This window comes from Xyrauchen texanus, chromosome 38 (assembly GCF_025860055.1).
Source record: "Xyrauchen texanus isolate HMW12.3.18 chromosome 38, RBS_HiC_50CHRs, whole genome shotgun sequence".
In the NCBI taxonomy this organism is placed as follows: domain Eukaryota; kingdom Metazoa; phylum Chordata; class Actinopteri; order Cypriniformes; family Catostomidae; genus Xyrauchen; species Xyrauchen texanus.
The window spans coordinates 21,387,174-21,406,188 of record NC_068313.1 but is presented as its reverse complement, the minus strand read 5'-3'; the positions used below and the strand labels follow the sequence as shown (position 1 = coordinate 21,406,188).

Genomic DNA, 19,015 nt, shown 5'->3' with positions numbered 1-19,015 from the left:
ATTACTAGTCGGGTAATATTTTTCCCAGTTAAACTGTTCAACATTTTTACACATTTACATTTGGCTTTATATTTTTACAGAGGGTGTACTTAAATTACTGTCAAATTAATGTTACACATTTTAAATATAATTAATCATTCAAATATTATTTTAAAGAAGATATTCTGGAGCAGATACAAAATTTAATTTCACCCCAGGCTGCGCGTGCTTCTTCCCTCTCTCACTCGGGTGCAGGAAAATGGCCTCTGGCTAGACAAGCAAACTCGACAAAGCAGTTATGAAATCACTTCAGTGGTGGTGCGGAAAGTCTGATGTTTTAACATTTGAGTCTTCTTTAAATCTGTTCATGTTTATAAGTTATTTTCCCACCAAGCTGGCTTTTTCAAGTGCAGGACAGCCGCCTCAGGTGAGTCAAGTCCCGTCTTTTACCGGGCCATGTCGACGTGTTAATTTTGATCATCAAAAAATGTATGCTTTTGAGTAAATAGCCTAGAAAATTACCATTTTAAGATAGGAATACCATTTTTGAATCGGCTAATTACCCACTGCTAAATGGGTTTAAATATAATTTATCCTGTGTGCGTGTCATGTTTGGAATACATTAGGTTTTTTGCAGGCTACATCACAGGCCTATTTTGTTCTATCCTATAGCCATTTTATTGAATTACACACAACTTTCAGCAAATGTTTTTTCTATCACAGATTTGGTTTAGTCTACCTGTTAATTATTTCTGACTGTTTTACTATGTTAAGTAACTTTTACTTGGTGAATTCCATTTAGAACAGGCTATTAGGAATGTGCTATTTGTCCAACACAATTCATTCAATTGTTTTCAATAAAATAAACCTGCATTCACTAAAGGTGAATGTGTGTCATGTTCTATATTTTATGTACAATGATCATAATGCAAGGTAAGCACATCACAGATAAATGTCCCTTTTCAGCGGAATTTTGCATCGGATTGGGAATAGATTAAATATTTTAAATGTCGCATAAATACAATGTTCTGAAGGTTGGTTTATTTTTAGACTAGTCGACTCCAAATTTCTTGTTTAAACGTCAGTGAAATCCGCACATCCCTAATTGAAAAAAAAAAATTAACCCTATTTCCTTTCTTAATAAATTATCCCATGTTATTGAACATTGTACTGTACATTAGATAATGTTATTCTAAATGGGAGAAAAAAAAAATCTTTGCCTCTGAATTAAGTCTCTTTAACATTATTTCCCACAACATAATTTTTTACAAAATTCACAAAAGTTAACTGCAGAGTGAAAGGTATAGTTCACCCAAAAATTAAAATTCTCTGAATTCTTCTGCAGAACACAAATTTGGGAATTCTGCAGAAGAATATTTCAGCTCTGTAGGTCCATACAATGCAAGTGAATGGGTGCCAAAATTATGAAGCTCCAAAATCCACATAAAGGGACTCCAGCGGTTAAATACATGTGTTCAGACACGATATGATAGGTTTGGGTGAGAAACAGATCAATATTTAAGTCATTTCTGGTCATACATTCTCCTCACTGCCCAGTAGGGGGCGATATGCACAAAGAATGTGAATCACCAAAAACAGAAGAAGCAGAAAGTGAAAATGAAGGAAAAAGGACTTAAATATTGATCCGTATCTCACCCACACCCATCATATAGCTTCAGAAAATATGGATTTATCTACCAAAGTTGTCTGGAGTCCTTTTATGTTGCCCGATTTTGGAGCTTCAAACATTTGGCACCTATTCACTTGCATTGTATGGACCTACAGAGCTGAGATATTTTTCTACAAATCTTTACATGAGTTCAGCAGATGAAAGAAAGTCAGTTATTTCTGGGATGCATTAGGGTGAGTAAATATTGAGAGAAATGTAATTTTGGGGTGAACTAACCCCTGAATGCGGTTTCATTTCGTCTTAAACAAGAATTCGTGGCCTTTCAGAGATACAAGTTCATTTTGGTTGGCTTTTGTACTCACCCAGAGAGAATCCATCCTTGTGGACCAGCCACACTTTCTCTGAACCATACCATGCTTGCTCTGCAGCTATCTGCTCCTCTGTCTTCACCTGTAGAGACAAACACCAGTCAAACTCATTTTATACTTATTGTCTTTATACAAGTCCCTGGATCAGAAACATCACATGCTTCAAATTCACTCCATGCATTGGTCCACAACTCATGGAATGGCGTATTTGAGAAGGACTGCAACCAATTGATGGGTTGTTAACACTCAAATAGTACTTTTACCCTGATCTGAGACCTACCATTTATCTTCTATCAGATTAAGGATAATGTAGAAACAGGTCCCAGATCAGCCTAAAAAGCACTGTTTACCAACATATATAGTGAGAAATGAGCTTGAAGGGATAGTTCACCCGACAATGAAAATTCTGTCATCACTCATGTTAATCCAGACCTGTATGTACTTTCTTGTGTAGAACACAAAAGGAGATGTTAGGCATTATGTTAGCATCTTTTCCCATTCAATTCAAAGTAATTGAATCCTTTTGAGTTCCATGCAAGAAAGAACGTAATCCAGGTCTGGAATAACATGAGGGTGATTAAATGATGACAGAATTTTCCTTTTTGGTTGACCTTTCCATTTAAAACATCACAAGATGTCGTCCAAGACAGGGATAATGTAACTGCAGGTGTAAATGAAGCCAGGTCAATTCAGGCTTCTGGAGATGGACAAGGGCAGATTGCACAATACATTTTTTGGTTGTCTGGGCATGTCTGACTCTACTCTCATGTCTGCACTCATGCCAGACCTTCACACCAGTCTCAACATGAACTCTACTCTTACAATGGGCTGACAGTGAGAGATAGTATATCAGTGATGCATTGATGGGGGGGGGTTGTGTTCCAGTTATCATGTTTCTCTCCTAACAGTGTTTTGTTAGTGTAAGATGTTATGATCATAGGAAAGTCCGCTCGATAGAGAAGGATGGGTAGGAAACACCACAGCACATCATAGAGGATTCAACTACTGTCAGTGTGCATACAAGTTATAAAAAATCCAGTACTTAAAGTGGTCATGACATGTCTTTTTTATTATTTTAATGTTCCTTGAGGTTCACTTATTATATTAGTAAAGGTTTTTTTTTTGCACCAAAAAACATTTATATATTTTGTATACTCATTCTGACCCTTTGTCAGAAACGCTTAGTATGGTGCTGCTTCTCCTTTAAGTCTTGAAAGTAAATGCTCACTGTTATGACTGGCTCTCTTCTCTTGACTGACCTGCTCTCTTATTGTCATCTCACTGCTCACTGCTCACTGCTACTGGGCGGGGCTACGGATGTGATAAGGTAAAGTAGGCGTTGATGTGTGGTTGTGGAGGCGGTCAGATGTATATGTTTACCACAGTTTAACATCTCAATGTGGAGGAAGTATAAAACGAGCTGTTTTGGCAACTTGGTTTCAACAAATGCTATTTTTTGCTGAGGATGAAGTTCAGGAGTTCTGAAACTTACTGTATGTTTTTATAGTACAATGACCTCTTATATGTCAAAAGATCAATGAAAACTGTATTCTTCACATCAAGACCCCTTTAAAGTTATTGCCTAAGGCCAAGTTTAAACCAACCCCAACAGCAACACCAAGTTTCAACGGTTTCCATACTTTTTTACCAATTAATTTTCTATGTCATTCTTACTGGATATGGATTCCAATTTACAAACCACTGAAACGAATGCAAAAATTCCTTCGTTTTGGCCAGATTTTGTTCTAAATGACGTCAAACCCATTTGTTCTACGATTGCATTTGCTGAATGCAGGGGCCTTTATGCTACACAAGAGCAATATCTAGCCTATGAAATATTTTAAAGCTGGGCATAACTAGAAAAATTTATATTCCACTACAGAAATGTCCAGGACTTTAAACATTTTGCTTATTTCCAGCTGGAAAACACAATTTAAAAATGCCCTAGTATTTCCATGTTTTCCATGATTGTGGGAACCCTGTGTTAAGTTTTTGTTGGATGTGTGTTTTTGGGGACAATGTGATAATGAATATTATGTTTCCCCATTCTAAATCAGTGTGAACCAGCTTTTAGTTTAACCCACGTTTGAATGTTTGAGACTTGTGCTGAGTGGATAAGTCTTATTTGCCACACTTCTGTGAGTCACTAAATTGTATTTGAGGCTTGCATCTCTCAATCGAACAATGAAGCTAGCGACAAGCCCACATTTGGTGTACAGAAATACTGCAGATCAGCATCACTGCAGAGCAAATCTCTGTTATAATTTTTCTCAGTTCAATACTATAAACCTGATTGTCTGTTTTGAAATTGTATTTCCATCAAAGTGTCTCTCATTTTGAATAATTGTGATTCTATGGTGCTTAGTGTTATCAATGAAGTGGGATGGGTGAGAGAACACGGCATTCCACAACACATGGTCACGACAGGTCAAGGGATTATGCAGGTGAACTACACACAGCTGAAAGCAGACCTTAGGATGGGCGGCGACAGCATGGTCTGCCTTTAGGATTACCACAGGATCCTCCTCCACCTTTGCCTGTGAGACGGCAGGTCAGCATGAGGAGTCAAGAGCACCGTTAAACACCATGACACTTTATAATGAATATCTTTTAAACAGAAACATTAGTCAATTTAATAGCCTGCCTCAGCTCCACACATAAAGCCTCCAAAGCATCCTGTGAAGGAAAAAGGTTATTTAAGGCACTATGGTCACATTTTGGAAGGAACCAGGCATGAAATCATTCAATCACTAGATTTTGTTTTGTAGATAATGACCAATACGTCAGCCAGGATGATTAATCGTCCAATCAGTAGTGTTGGGTAGTAATAGTCTACATGCAGTCTGGATTAAAAAATCTGATTACAAAAATAAAGTACTTGTAATTAGACTACATTTTACATACGCATAATCAGATTACAGTTATTTTTATGGATTACATTATTACATATGGGGGGTCAGGGACTGCAAATAGCAAATTGGCAATTGATGCACTACAAATTCGATTTTTATCAAAACATGTAATAAGTAATGAAAAGTAAGATGATCAGACTACCTAAAATGTGTACTCTACAGGATTGCATAACTGATTACAATTTTTGTCACAATTTGACCATTTGAATTACAATTTGTAATCAGCAATCAATTCAGTAAGGTTCATTTAATTTGGGCAATTTTGTATACATCACATTTGCATTCATTATATTTTATCAGGTGTGTACGTGCTATTATAACAATATAATCATTATATATTATACCTTGCACTTTAGATATCGATATTGGCCACTGAACAACCAATATCATTCGATAGAATACAACTGCATTACACTTCATTATTAACATTTTACATGATGTACAGCATCATGATGCCAACAACACTTTAACATAGATATGACTAGGGTAGGAAAGACACTATGTTGGTAAAATTAGGTAATGCATGAATGAATTTTCAAAGCCTGAGGCATGAGTTGGCAACAACTGATTATCATAAAACGAAGTCTTCACAAATCAAAAGCATGTGCTGCCATACACTCACACAAGATGATCAGTGGGTCAGCAATAGTCCCAGAGGGCAAGATTAATACATTCCCATACTGAGTGTTTGATGCAGTAAGATGTAACCCTCAATCACTATGCACTAACTGGCATAACAACAATCACTTAAAATTATGATTTACAAGCAAAAACAGCAGGCAATCCTTCTATGAGAAAAGGTCTAAGGTATAAAATATCCAGATTATAACAAATAAACTAAACTAACAAAACAAATACATTTGTAACTTAAAAGTTTCTATCAAATCTATCTGAACCGACCCTATACTTAAACGTGACATCTAGTTGTGGCGCAAAAAAAAAGAAAAAACATGCATATAAATTAAGTATGATGTTGGGGGCGGGTTAAGTATAGGAACTGAGGGCTTACACTCCAGCAGGCCACACGAGTGCACACTCCAGCCAGGTCAAGGAGGGGCGCAGATGAGCCCTGTACCTGAGATGACGCAGAGGCACTGGCCACAGGTTCCAGCTACACCAGCCAGCCAAACAATCACAGCCACAGAGACAGCAGTGAATGAGAAGAGGAGGAAGAGATGAGAAAATGTATCCACAGATGAAAGGTCAGCAGGCACATGGAGATGAGATGGACATGCCTGAATCTATGAGAACCTGTTTGCTAAATCCTAAGGTTTTACTCTAGCAGAATGCAAAATATTTACATGAAGTAGTGGAAAAATGGAAAAAGATTAGATATAAAACCAGTTAAAAAACTTTTTAGGTATAAACAACAACCTTTTAAATGCAGTAAACATTAATCAGAGCAGAAAGCGGAGCTATTGGACAAAAAAACATCTTAAACTATTGGTGTTTGTCTCTCAGGAGAGCAGGCCTTAGTAAGAAGCACTGTTCCAAAACTCTGTAAATGATCTTAAAACACTGTCTAGGTAGTCAGTTTACTACGGTTTGGAACAGAGCTATAGTTCATTTCTAAAGAGTTCATAACCTTTAAATTAGTGTGCACTATGCAGCCACTCTGCTCACATTAATGTCCTTAAAATCGCTTTTACTCATTAACAATGCAGTGTTAATAAACTATTTCTCATGAGTATTCAATCGGCATAAGCGATGTCAGGCTTTAAAGTGCTGTATTTATGGCTCTAGAACCAGTACAGTTAGAGCTGTGTAAGACAATGGATAAAGCATGTTTTAGCTCCAGAGAGAGTTAGTTAGATGAAAATTACAAGGAAGCAGTAATGAAAAAATAGACTTTTGAAACAGAGAAGGAATAGACAGGCATTACAGATGCAGTGAATATCCTCTTGAGTCGTCTTAGTGCCTCTTCAGTGGGACTCAGTAGCAGACTCCCCTAAAGGTCAGACCACCAAGAGGAGGTGAGTCTATCTTAAACTATGATCATGGCTTTTAGGGGTGGGTAGTATGACCAAAATCACAGTATAAAAATATTTCACATCACAGTAACAGTACAGTAAATACCATGATAAAGTAATTTTTTGAATAGTCATTTTACCCAAAATGTTTTTGTGGCAGGGTGGAGGGCGGGGCTGGGTCGTGATCATACACACCCGGTCCCTTATCAGGCTAATCAAGCCAATCAAGCCTCCGAGAGGGATAAAGGCCGACTGCGGAGGATTGTGCGGGAAAGACACAAACATACACATGACGGACATGGTCGTAAACTATCTCTCTCTCCCGCACAATCCTCCGCAGTCGGCCTTTATCCCTCTCGGAGATCGTTTACGGACATGTCCGTCATGTGTGTGTGTTTGTCTTCTGTTTTAGTTTATTATTAAACCATTATTTATGTTGAAAAGCCGGTTCTCGCCTCCTCTTTTCCATTGATCCTTTACACTTTGTTATCACAAAAGTATTTTTAAGCAGCAAAAAAACTATTTATACAAAGGATAAATTGTATAAGCATTACACAGAACCTGGATGAAAGCACAGTCACGATTGTGAATGTTAGTCATGTTGCATCCCCATCCTGCAGAGCTGAGCAGGCAAGTTATCTAACTTGCTGCAGGGGGTGAACTCACAAAAATACACGTATATATGCACACGCACACACATACACACACACACACACACAAAAACATTTTGGTCATAATTGGCACAGTGGGTTTAGAAAGGCACCCTGCTGGGGATGGCGGCATACGTACCACTGCCTTCACCTTCAAATATCATGTTCAAACCATACACAGAGTATTCACAAAGGTCAGTAATGTGATTGAAGTAAATAACCATGCATCCAATCTGTGCTCAGTGCACCAGAGAATTGTCTTTCAGCATAAAAATCATGCATAGAACACTCCAAGTAAAGTATCCAGCAGCAGAGTCGAATAAAAGGTATTCAGTGTAATTCAAACAGCCCCTGCACTGCTTTCTGAAGTGCTTTGTGCAACATAAGGCAAATGTACATCAGCCTAAGAATAATTACAAAAGCTCATCAAGAATCCACAAAACCAGTGAGTAAGTAACCCATAATGTCTACCATCTATGATCTTGCCACAATGTCCCCACAACTGTAGTGGCTATATGATTTAGGTTGCTGTTAGTTCTAGTCAACAGAGAGCAAATCGCTAAATGGATCTCTGAGATGGCTTCATACACTCACTGATTCAAAAGTCCCCTACTGACTTGCGAGATAATCAGCAACTTGAAGCTGGATTTTCAGTGGGCCAAAGATGCCCAAATTGTATCTCCTCTACTTTCGGCAGTTTTCTCCTGTGCTGGTCCAGAATGGTGCTTCTCTTGAGATTTCTCTGACACCATCTCTACAATTTTTACAAACTCTTTGTCAGTAGACTCTTCTTTGCGGACATGTGGACGAGGTTCCCTGGTTCTACCCCAGTTCATCAAACTCGTCAGCCCAGTGGAGAGCTCAACTTTTTCCTCTTTCCTAATGGCATCATGTTTGAAGGAAAACACTGGCACCTTCACAACCTTAGGTACAGAAGCTGGTTGAGGTTTGGATGTTCTAAACCTGGTTTAGGAGGGTCTTGGGACACAGCTGCAGGTGTTGTTGCAGTATCTTCTTCTACAGGCAGTACCCTTCTAACTATTGTGTGCACCACCTTCACCACATTCTTCTGGTTCCCGCCCTGCAAGTCCTCTGTGATCTCTGGCTGGCTTGCACTAACAGCAGTCTGGGAATTGCCATTGAGCGTCCCATTGATTTTGCTATCTCCATTTAGAACAGGTGCAGGATTCAGGAGCTCGAGGAGGCTCAGGGCTTTTGAAATGCTCCACCAACTTGGGCACATCAGAGTACCTATTGATCACCACCTTGTTTCTGTTGGGTCAGGGGCTCTTGACCCACTCCCTGAGTTGAGGCTGGGATGGAACCTGTGCAGGATTGTCCAAAACAGACTGAGGGCTCTTGGCATGCAACAGGCCTCTACCTGACTCAAGGCTTGGCACTGACTGTGATAGGCTATTCAGGCTGCCATCGCTGTCGGACTACTCTCCCAGCAGATATGGTAGATGTAGAAGTGTCCATGAGGAAAGATAGAAACATAAACCATCATTGAGAACACAAACGGACTGTTTACAACAAATGCTTATCAACCCTCACATAGAATTTTGAGAACACTATTTCCTACCAGACTTATTTGGTGTATTTTGATTGGGACCATTTTCATTTTATTTATTTTTTATTTTTTTTGTTTGTTTGTTTTTGCTTTTAAATAGGTAAACATATCTCAAAAACCTTTTGGCAAATTAGGTTTCATCAGTCTTTCAATACCTAAAAGGGTAATGCTATAAGCATCTTACTAAAAGAAAAAGTTAAATAACACCATTTGACCACCTAACATCAACTCTGTGAAAGGGAAGTAGAATGTCTGCATCTACTATTGCATAAATACTTATATATTAAATAATGTTATTTCTTCCATTTAGAATTACTTCACAGAGTGCTTCACCAAGTACGCACATGAAAACACAGACTGTATGTGGATCACTTTATGGAGACGTGTCATGCCCCCCTACAATGTTGTCTATTTACTCCCACACACATATGCAGCTGACTTTGTTACTGTATAACAGATATATGCACACAGGCTACATGCCAGAAAGTCATCGCACAACTCACTGCCACCCACGCTATTTAAATTTGACCTTTTAAACTCACTGAAACTTACAGAAAATTATGCTTTCATCTGTCTCAGCTGTCTATTAAAAAATAAAATAATTAATGGATTCAGACTATGGTTTCAAAAAGATCCCTTCTAACACTTCAAATCAAGTTGAGACGAAGAGAAAATGATACCATTCTGATGGCGTGTCCAAGCTCCAAAAAAAGAGTGTAAAAGTCATTCTTATTTTCACAATCAACTTTTAAACACCTCAATACAATGCATGTATTTTTTATTAAAGTGTTTACGCAGTCTCTTTATTTAACCACTGACCTCCTGTTCAAACAGATAGTGTGTGGTGTACAACAGCTGCATGTCAATCAACAGAACAACAAAGAATCAAGCAAACTGTCTCCACCTTCACAGATGATAGCACCATTTAGAGGCAAATTAATTTGCAGAAGGTGTAACTGTGGAGTCAATGGGCCATTGTCATTGAATCATTATTATTTTTTGTTAATATACTGGGAATATTGGCCTCTTCTTAAGTACCTTTTCTTACAGTATAATTGATGTAGCCACCGAAACAGGCTTCCTCTGACAACAATTCTGAATCTTGTGTCAAAACACAGGGACTTGGAGCCATGATACACAAAACACAATAACTGAAAACATGGAGTTAGTAGCGGTCGACCAATATGGATTTTTAGTACAGACACCGATATCATATGCCCAAATATCATGCCGATGTCTATAATACAGTTTAAAGAAATATTTCACCCAAAAATAGAAATTTTCTCATCATTTACTCACTCTCATGCCATCCCAGATGTGTATGACTTTTTTCTTCTACAGAACACGAATAAAGATTTTTAGAAGAATATTTCAGCTCTGTATGTTTTCACAATGCAAGTGAATGGGTGCCAACATTTTGAAGCCCCAAAATCCACATAAGGGCAACATAAAAGTACTTAAGATGACTACAGTGGTTGAATCCATATCTTCTGAATCAATATGATAGGTGTAGGTGAGAAATGGATCAATATTGAATTCCTTTTTTAATAAATTCTCCTCCCTGCTCAGTCTGTCTCCACTTCACTTTCCCATTCTTCTCCTTCCATTTTTGGTGATTCATTCTCTTCATGCATATAGACCCCTACTGGGCAGGGAGCAGAATTTATTATTAAACAAATGATTTAAAAATGTATCTGTTTCTCACCCACACCTATCATATAATGTCTGAACACAGAGTCATATGGATAACTTTTATGCTGCCTTTATATGGAATTTGGAGCTTCAAAATGTTGGTACCCAAAGTTTTTTGCATTGTGAGGACCTACAGAGCTGAAATATTCTTTTAAAAATCTTAATTTGTGTTCAGCAGAAGAAAGAAAGTTATACACATCTGGGATGCCAGGAGGGTGAGTAAATGATGAGAAAATAAAAATGTTTAGATACAGAAAATTGCTTAATTTACATAAACACTTATATTCAAGAACAGAAAAAGCTGAAAATCCATTGACAAGACTGTTGGTAGGTTTTAGAACTGACACATGGCAGGGGGGCCTGACTACCACCCCTGGAGTCGTGAGTTCGAATCCAGGGCATGCCTCCTCGTGGTCGCGATTAGTGGTTCTCAAACTCAATGGGGCACGTGATAAGAGTAGCATGAGTCTCCACATGTTGCGAGTCTCTGCGGTGTCATGCACGGCGAGCCACGTGATAAGATGCATGGATTGACAGTCTCAGAAGCAATAGAGACCTGTGAATTGAGGTGAGCAACTGCGCCACCATGAGGACCTACTAAGAAGTGGGAATTTGGCAATCCAAATTGAGGAGAAAAGATACCAAATTATCACAACAACAAAAAAATGGACACATGGCAGAATGACCACTTCTGTTAATCGGCCAGTCGAAGCTGTAATCGCCTGATGCCAATAATTTCAAAATGGCCAAAAATCAGCCAATTAATATCGGTTAGTCACTACTAATTAGATACATGTTGATCTGTTTGTAGGGACAGACTACACACAATTTTCACATTGCTATTTGTATTTCCTTTTTATATAACTGCATCACTTCTCTGTGCGGACACTACATTTGTTAGTGTGCAGAATAGTTGGGGACTTACATTGTCTTTTGAACTCTTGGGGATTGGCGTGTTCTCTTCTTAATCTATATTCATGTAAAAAGTTCATTAGCATTTGATTTAGGATTAATTACAAATTTGAATGCAAAGGTTATTTTGCAGCTGACACATTCAAAAAATTCATGCATGACCTCTTATTAAAGGCTTATTAAATATTTCAAAGACCAGGTTCAACAGAGAAAAGAAAGTTTGACTTCAAATGTGGATGCCTAAAAAGGCACCAATTTACAGTGCTTGCCATTTATCATGATATACAGTATTTTAAGCAGTAGCATCGGTTTACTGCAGTGGCAGCCTTTCAAACTATAATCAAAAAAGCTATTGCAGAGAGCTGGCCAAGAACAATCTCCCATTCACGTTGAAGCACACTGGTAATTTTCACACAGTGATTTGTGTTTTCCATTTGATACATTACACACACACACACACACACACTGAATAGATGCTGTTAGCAGCTGTGTGCTCATAAACTGTGCACATGGCACCCCAGTGCATTGCCACAGATAAGTATAAAATTGAGACCATCTGTGCATTGCATGCACAACAAACAACTGATGTCACATAGTACAGAAAGATGAGAATGGAGAATGGAACACAACTTTCCTTTTGCTCCCAGAAGGAAAAGCGTGATGAGAAAGCCATGCTGGCAACGCTGCTGTCATGGGCTGGGCCAGGTAAGGGTTTGAGGGCGGAGACTGAGAGATGAGGGAGGAAGGGCGGGGTGAAAAGATGAGTGACAAATGGAGGGACAGCAGACAAGAGGCTGGCACAATGGATGCTGGTCTTCACAGTTATGTTATGAGGTAACAAACTTCAGGTAAGCAAGACCCACAATGCTGGAAAGTGGAGCAGGTTCTTGGCTCTGTTGGACAGAGAGAAGTGATTAAATACACTGGGATTGACACCAATGACTACATACAAATCACCTAGAAGAAAAGCAGCACATGCTGTAATATATTAATGAAATTAAAGACAGAGCTAAGTCAAGCTAATGGCAAACTTTTTATATTAGAACAAAGAGACAGACGACAGACCTATGGGGATTCAAAGAGTGGGTTGCTAGTAAAGTTGCAATCTGACCTCTCTCTAACTGAAGGCCTTATAAATTAAATGTGAAATGTATGATGAAACAAACATTTAAACTTTAGGGCTGTTGATTTAACGTATGGATTCAGTGCAATTATATATGAATGTTATATACAAACAAAAGAGCTTTTGTTTGTAAACACATAAAGCAGTTACACCTCATTGTCACGCCACCACTGCTCCATGGATTACTCCAGGACCCACTATTCAGCCTGTCTGGCGTGGCTGCTGCAGTCACCCAGACCTCTTCTAACCCCATATGCAGATACCCAAACCTGCTCTCCTTCTAAAGCCCCTCACGTCACCACAGACTCTTCACCGGGCTTCACCATCTGGCACACTTTAGCTATAAAAAGGTGCCGGTGGCGTGCTTATCTGTTAACAGAGCACTGTGATACTGGCAGCAGAGCCCTTTTTTAAGAGCTGCCACATGGGCATGATGAAACAGCCCACATTACAAAAGCTGCACAACACAGTGTATACAGACATGTTTGATAATGATAACAATAAATAGAATTAAAATTAACATTTCACCCAGAAATAAAATTGTGTCAAATGACTCACCCGCTTTCTTTCATACGCAAAACACAAAAAGAAAATGGTTAATGAACACTCTGTGCTGTCTATTCAATACAAGTAGATAGTGCCTCACTTTGAAGCATAAAAAAGCAATTAAAAGTATCAGAAAAGATACTAATTTAAAAAGAGCATCATATTCAACATTTTTTGTATGCATACGTTACGTGAGAAGCAACCTGAAATGGGAAAGTCCTTTTTCAGTGAAAATCTTGACATCCATTTGCATGTTCATGAGAGCAGTTCGTTCACAGTGGTTTGCATGTTTAAAGAGCACAGAGACGTAACGATTTCAAGATTTCACAATATACCTTAAAATGGTCGGTTAGCATACCATTGAAATCTTCTCACTGACGGTATTGCATGTATATAAAGACATCATTTTTCAGAACTTTTCTCAAATCCAAATCGGTTCAATTAAGACAGAATAGGCAACATTTACAGAATCGTATAAACTTAAAATGAATGTTTAAATCGCACCTTCCTCATGTTACATTCGACTGTCATTCAGTTTTAAAAGTGACATGCAAGTAACACGAGTGCAGCGCATCAGAAGTACAGCATGAGCGGAGCGCAGCTTGAGTGCAGCATAATCAGACGTGGCGTCAGCCGATTTTGCCGGGGCTTCTGCCCCGAATGTCTTGAGTGTAGCCCCAAATGTATTTTGAAATTTGACTGACAAATAAAAAAACCGGACAATAGCCTATGTAAACCCCTGAAATCATAAGTTGCCTTATTTCATTGTGCTTTGGCTTTGCACATACTGCATACAGCCTGTAAAATAGACATAGGTCTTAAAAATAATCTAGCCTATAGAATAAGTTTCTTTGCTGTCGGTAGCCTATGGGCGACTCCGTTTCTTCCTCTCTGTTGAATATGCAGCAGGTAGGGGAGGAGCTGACATCAACTAACGTTACTTAGTGGCGAGTTAACAGCAGTTAGCAGGAAAGACAGCAAAAATGAAGCAAATGAGGCTTTGGGGATTTTTCCGAAAGAAGTCAGTGGGTAGCCAGGAACACTAGTTTTATCACACTGCACTTGTAACGAGAGCCAGCAGGTAGATGGCTGTGCAGTGTGTAAACCTCACTCTCCTGACCTCAAGAGGTGCACTAGCGACTGATGCTAGAGACTGTAGCCTTTAGCCTCCTTGTTAGCGCACCCGCCTCCCATGCCGGAGATGTCGGATCGAGTCCCGTACGGAGTGTACTTTCCTTGTTTATCAGGTGTTGTTTTCTCTAAGGATAACCAATAAGCATTAACATAAAATGTATGTGTGACTTGTTTTGTGATATTAGTTTGTAGTAAATATACACTTTGATTTGATTAAATGGTTTTGTAGAGGGTAGCAAATATGGGCAACAGACTGAGGAGCAGCAGCTGTGCCAGAATCAGGCACGGAAACTGCTAACAATTAATCAGTCACTTTAATTTAGAGAAAGTTAAAAGTGAAACATTGTTTATCTCAATGATCCTAATGATCCTAATGAAAGTATTTTGACAGATGAACATGGAGAACTGATATACAGTTCGATGCCATGGTGTGTCAATGAACTTAGACTAAAGTAATTCATATATTGCTTTAACTTAGTCAAAATGATGTATAAGATCCTATGTCAAAAAATATAAATTATTTATATTAAATATTTTTTTACCTCACTTTACTCACTATAATATAACTCTTTTGTGATGACTTTATGTTAATGTACATGAAAATTCATGTACAAGAATCATGATCCCACTGATCTGCTCTTCCCAATACATTTTCTTCAATGGTATTGGTCTACAATTTGAAATATGTAGCACTTGATGTATCTGTTCTTTTGCATCACAGATGATTCAGGGAGGAGAGAGGATATTGAGGATAGTACTAGAGTGGAAGATTTAGGAACTGTAGAAACAGGCCCAGCCAGAGCAAAACTCAAAGAATACCCTCTCACCAGCTTTGGACTACAGGGAAGTGGTTGCTAGTGTGAAAATAAAATGGTCTGGGCTAAGCCCTGGATGTCCTTCAATGCTGGAAACGCTTCATACAGACATGTCCAAGCCTGAATGTTGAAGTCCGCTGTCTGGGATTACTTTGGGTATGTTATAGACCCACGAGGCACAATCATTGTTGACGGTTACCCAGTCTGTAAACTTAGAAAGGATCAGCTCAGACAGGACCTTAAGCTCCTTCTCCGTGAGCACCGGAAATTCTCACGGAATTTGTGGAGATTATGTACGTGGAAATACAGTATAATAAATTATAGCCTCTGTTTCATAAAAACACCAGATTCAGCGTAGAAAAAATTTAATCGTTATACGGAATGTTCCTACCATCGGTGCAATTCAAGCTTGATGTACCACCTTGTTGTAGCAGTAGGAGGTAGTCAACTCCACATGTAAAGGCAACACACCTAAACAAACCAGCTAGAGCAGCAGGCAGCATAGCATTCCACACTTATACGCACAAAGACATTATATGTTATGACTAGATAGGATAAAGTTATGTTTATGCTTTCTGTCACATTCAAAATTGCAGCAAACTGTATTAAACATTCAACATTACAATGTGCCAACTATTAGTTCATTTGCCTAAGTGCAGCGCAACAGTAGGCCAACAATGTGTTTGATACTACTAATAATTTACTACAGAAAATAGAAAGTATTGGACAAAATGGCAATAAATAATGAATTTATTTTCAGTAGGTACTGTTTAAAATCAAACTAAATCAACAAATCAACAAATTACTAAATGCATACAAATGCATAACTGAAGTGTTAACCCGGGCAATAATCATTACAAATTATTACAATTCAATTTCATATAACATAACATAAAATAACAATAACGAAAAAAAATTCCATTATAATCATCTGACTACTGCACATGTTGCATTTTTTTGTTATTATTGTTTTACCCGTCTTTCTTTTTTTATCATGTCAAATTAAGAGAGCGTCCCAATGTTCAAGATCAAAATTTAACCTGTTGATACGCACCACCTTTTTGAGCACAAACCATGGAAATGACATACCTGAACTTAAATGGATGTATTTACTGGACCCTTTGGAGTATGAATTAATATATGTTGTTATTTATAAAGTTAGAGAAGCTGAAGTTTATAGTAATGGAAATATTTTGTGCTGAACATGTTTTTATAATCTAAAAAAACTATAATAAAAGTGCCAAGACAACCCAGAAATACAATGTTCTCAAAGCCACAAGACTAAACAAGTTATGTTTCAAATTTGAAGATAATCTACCAAATAATAAGCTTCCTGCAAGCTTTTTTTCTCTGTAAAATCACTGGAAGCATACAGAGTAAAATGAAGGCCTTTCAAGACGACACAAAATCTGACTGCACTGCTCGGCTATTATGAATAAAACTACGACACATTTTTAAAAATAGACTTTGGAGACAGGGTCATTTTGTTTATGAGACTCTAATATATAAGATAATGTACAGTTTGACAACATGAATGCTGCTCAGATTGCATAGTTTGTTGTCGAACAATGACTAAGGGTATTTCGTTCAGGCGAGATCTCATGTAAACAATAGAGAATATATCAATATTTCTAAGATTTATCACTTTTTTTGACAAAAAGTGCTATTGGATGTTTTTCAATGAACACTTGTCATGGACAATTGACCCAAGTGTGTTGAACTGGAATCGCGTTTTCATAACAAATGTATGAAGTCCCGTTTTGATATTGCATGTTTTCATTTATACTCCTGACACAAATAACTAAATTGCTGTTTCTGGAGCATTGCTATCATGAAACAGAGATCGGATATCAATATTGAACCCTTAAACCTTTGAAAAGATGTATAATTTGTTAACACTAATTACATTTATTGACCGTAAATTATATTGTAAATGTAAGCAGAGTGACGTCACTACCACGCGGGTGATTGCGTATCAACAGGTTAAAGGATTAAAATGGAAGAAATCAAAAAAAAAATGTCATTAATTGTTTATAACTGAAAAATGTCTGTGTTTATCAGATATACAGAACAGTGCAAAAGTCATAAGATGTTTCATAAAAAAAAATCTTGTATCTGCTACTTTAGTGTGTCAATAGAAAATAAACGTTTTATACTCCCAAACATTCCTTTTGCTAATAGAATAGAACAGAAGAACAGGGAGCCCTGCAACAGATGGCATGGCCCTCACAGAGCCCCCCCACTGAACATCAGGTCAGTCTGGGATTACACGAAGAGACAGAGGTAATTGAGACATTGAGTAATTGAGCCAAAATAACTAAAATAACTGTTGCGAATTCTCCAATAAGCTTGGAACATCCTATCTGCCAACAACTAAGAAAAACTGTGTCCAGGTGTAAGTAAGAGTATTGTTGTTGTTTTGAAGGCAAAAGTGTAAACCAAATATTGATTTAGCTCTTTTTCTGTTTACTGGACTTATGTATGATGTTCATTAATTAATGAAAACTATTTATCCTCACTTTGAAGGTTTTTCACAAGTGCTGAAACTTTTGCACAGTACTGCATTTCATAAGTAAATATTAAACTGTTAATAATATCATCAATGCACCTCAATACAGTGATACCATCGTCATTTTTGTATTGGTTATCATACCGTGAAAATGTCATACCGTTACACCACTAGAGCGCACCAGTCTGGTTCCTGAAGTAAAAATCCCATTCATTTAACCATAGACAAATTGATTTTCAATGATAACTATACAGTAAACCTTTAGAGGCAGACCTGTTGTGAGCTACAAGGTTGTTCACTGATGGAATATGCTTCCGTTGACGCCATCAGTCTTTATTATTTCAACTTCATTGTAGAAAATCAGGTTTGATCGTGAATTCATGGTAAACAACTACATTATCCATGGTCCAGCAGAGAAAGCTTCACCAATCAGAGAACTGCGGCCAACGAAGCCCACCAAAGTGCCTCAGAGCGACCGCCCATTCCCAAGACGCACTGTGAATGATGTAATCGAGTCAGTCTACCTGCACCCTTAAACTACTTCTATTTGTACTTAGCACAATATTTTGCAATAAATGTAAAATATGTTGTTTCTATACTTAAAATGAATAACCTAAAATCAATAGTTTTATATATTCCCATAATGTTTCTATTCAATTATATAATTCGCAATTCATGGGATTGTAGTACGTGTCCTCATGAAAGATGGTAAGCACACAGCTTTGAACCATTGTCTTTTCTGCCTCAAAACAAAGTTTTTGATGTTGTGATTTACCTCGGAGCTGGTTGGTTTGGTTAATGGTACACAACTTTTTTATGAAGGATTTTATGAAAAGTCTATGGAAGAAATGAATAGGGAAATACTTCCGGAACACAGACGGCTGAATAAGTGGGCTGCCACTGTTGTGCTTTATTGCTAAAGACAACAAACCACAAAAACCAAAACACAGCAAATAGACCACATTGTCCCTCTAAGAGAAAACAAACACAACTGGATATACAAATCTGGTATGTGGCATTAACACAGTTAATATGCCAAGACACTAAATGTCGATAACAATGTTAAGCATAGACATAGAAGACATAAATGAATGTGGGCTTATCCCCCAAGACACAGGAAGAAATTAAGAGCTCTAGTTATAGAGGTTTCTGGGTGACACATGATAATATAGTAGCACAGGGGATGGAATTAATACCAAGGTCAA

General features: G+C 37.9%; 1 protein-coding gene across 1 annotated transcript in view; it reads right to left on the bottom strand.

Moving 5' to 3' along the window:
- LOC127631765 (unconventional myosin-XVIIIa-like) overlaps positions 1 to 19,015 on the bottom strand; it is a 161,964-nt gene that overhangs the window by 84,489 nt on the left and 58,460 nt on the right. Inside the window, exons 3-4 of the mRNA XM_052110072.1 lie at positions 4,449 to 4,514; positions 1,972 to 2,059 (exon numbers count right to left, since the gene is read on the bottom strand). Of these exons, the coding sequence (XP_051966032.1) occupies positions 1,972 to 2,059; positions 4,449 to 4,514 (154 nt within the window). The remainder of the gene's footprint in view (positions 1 to 1,971; positions 2,060 to 4,448; positions 4,515 to 19,015) is intronic.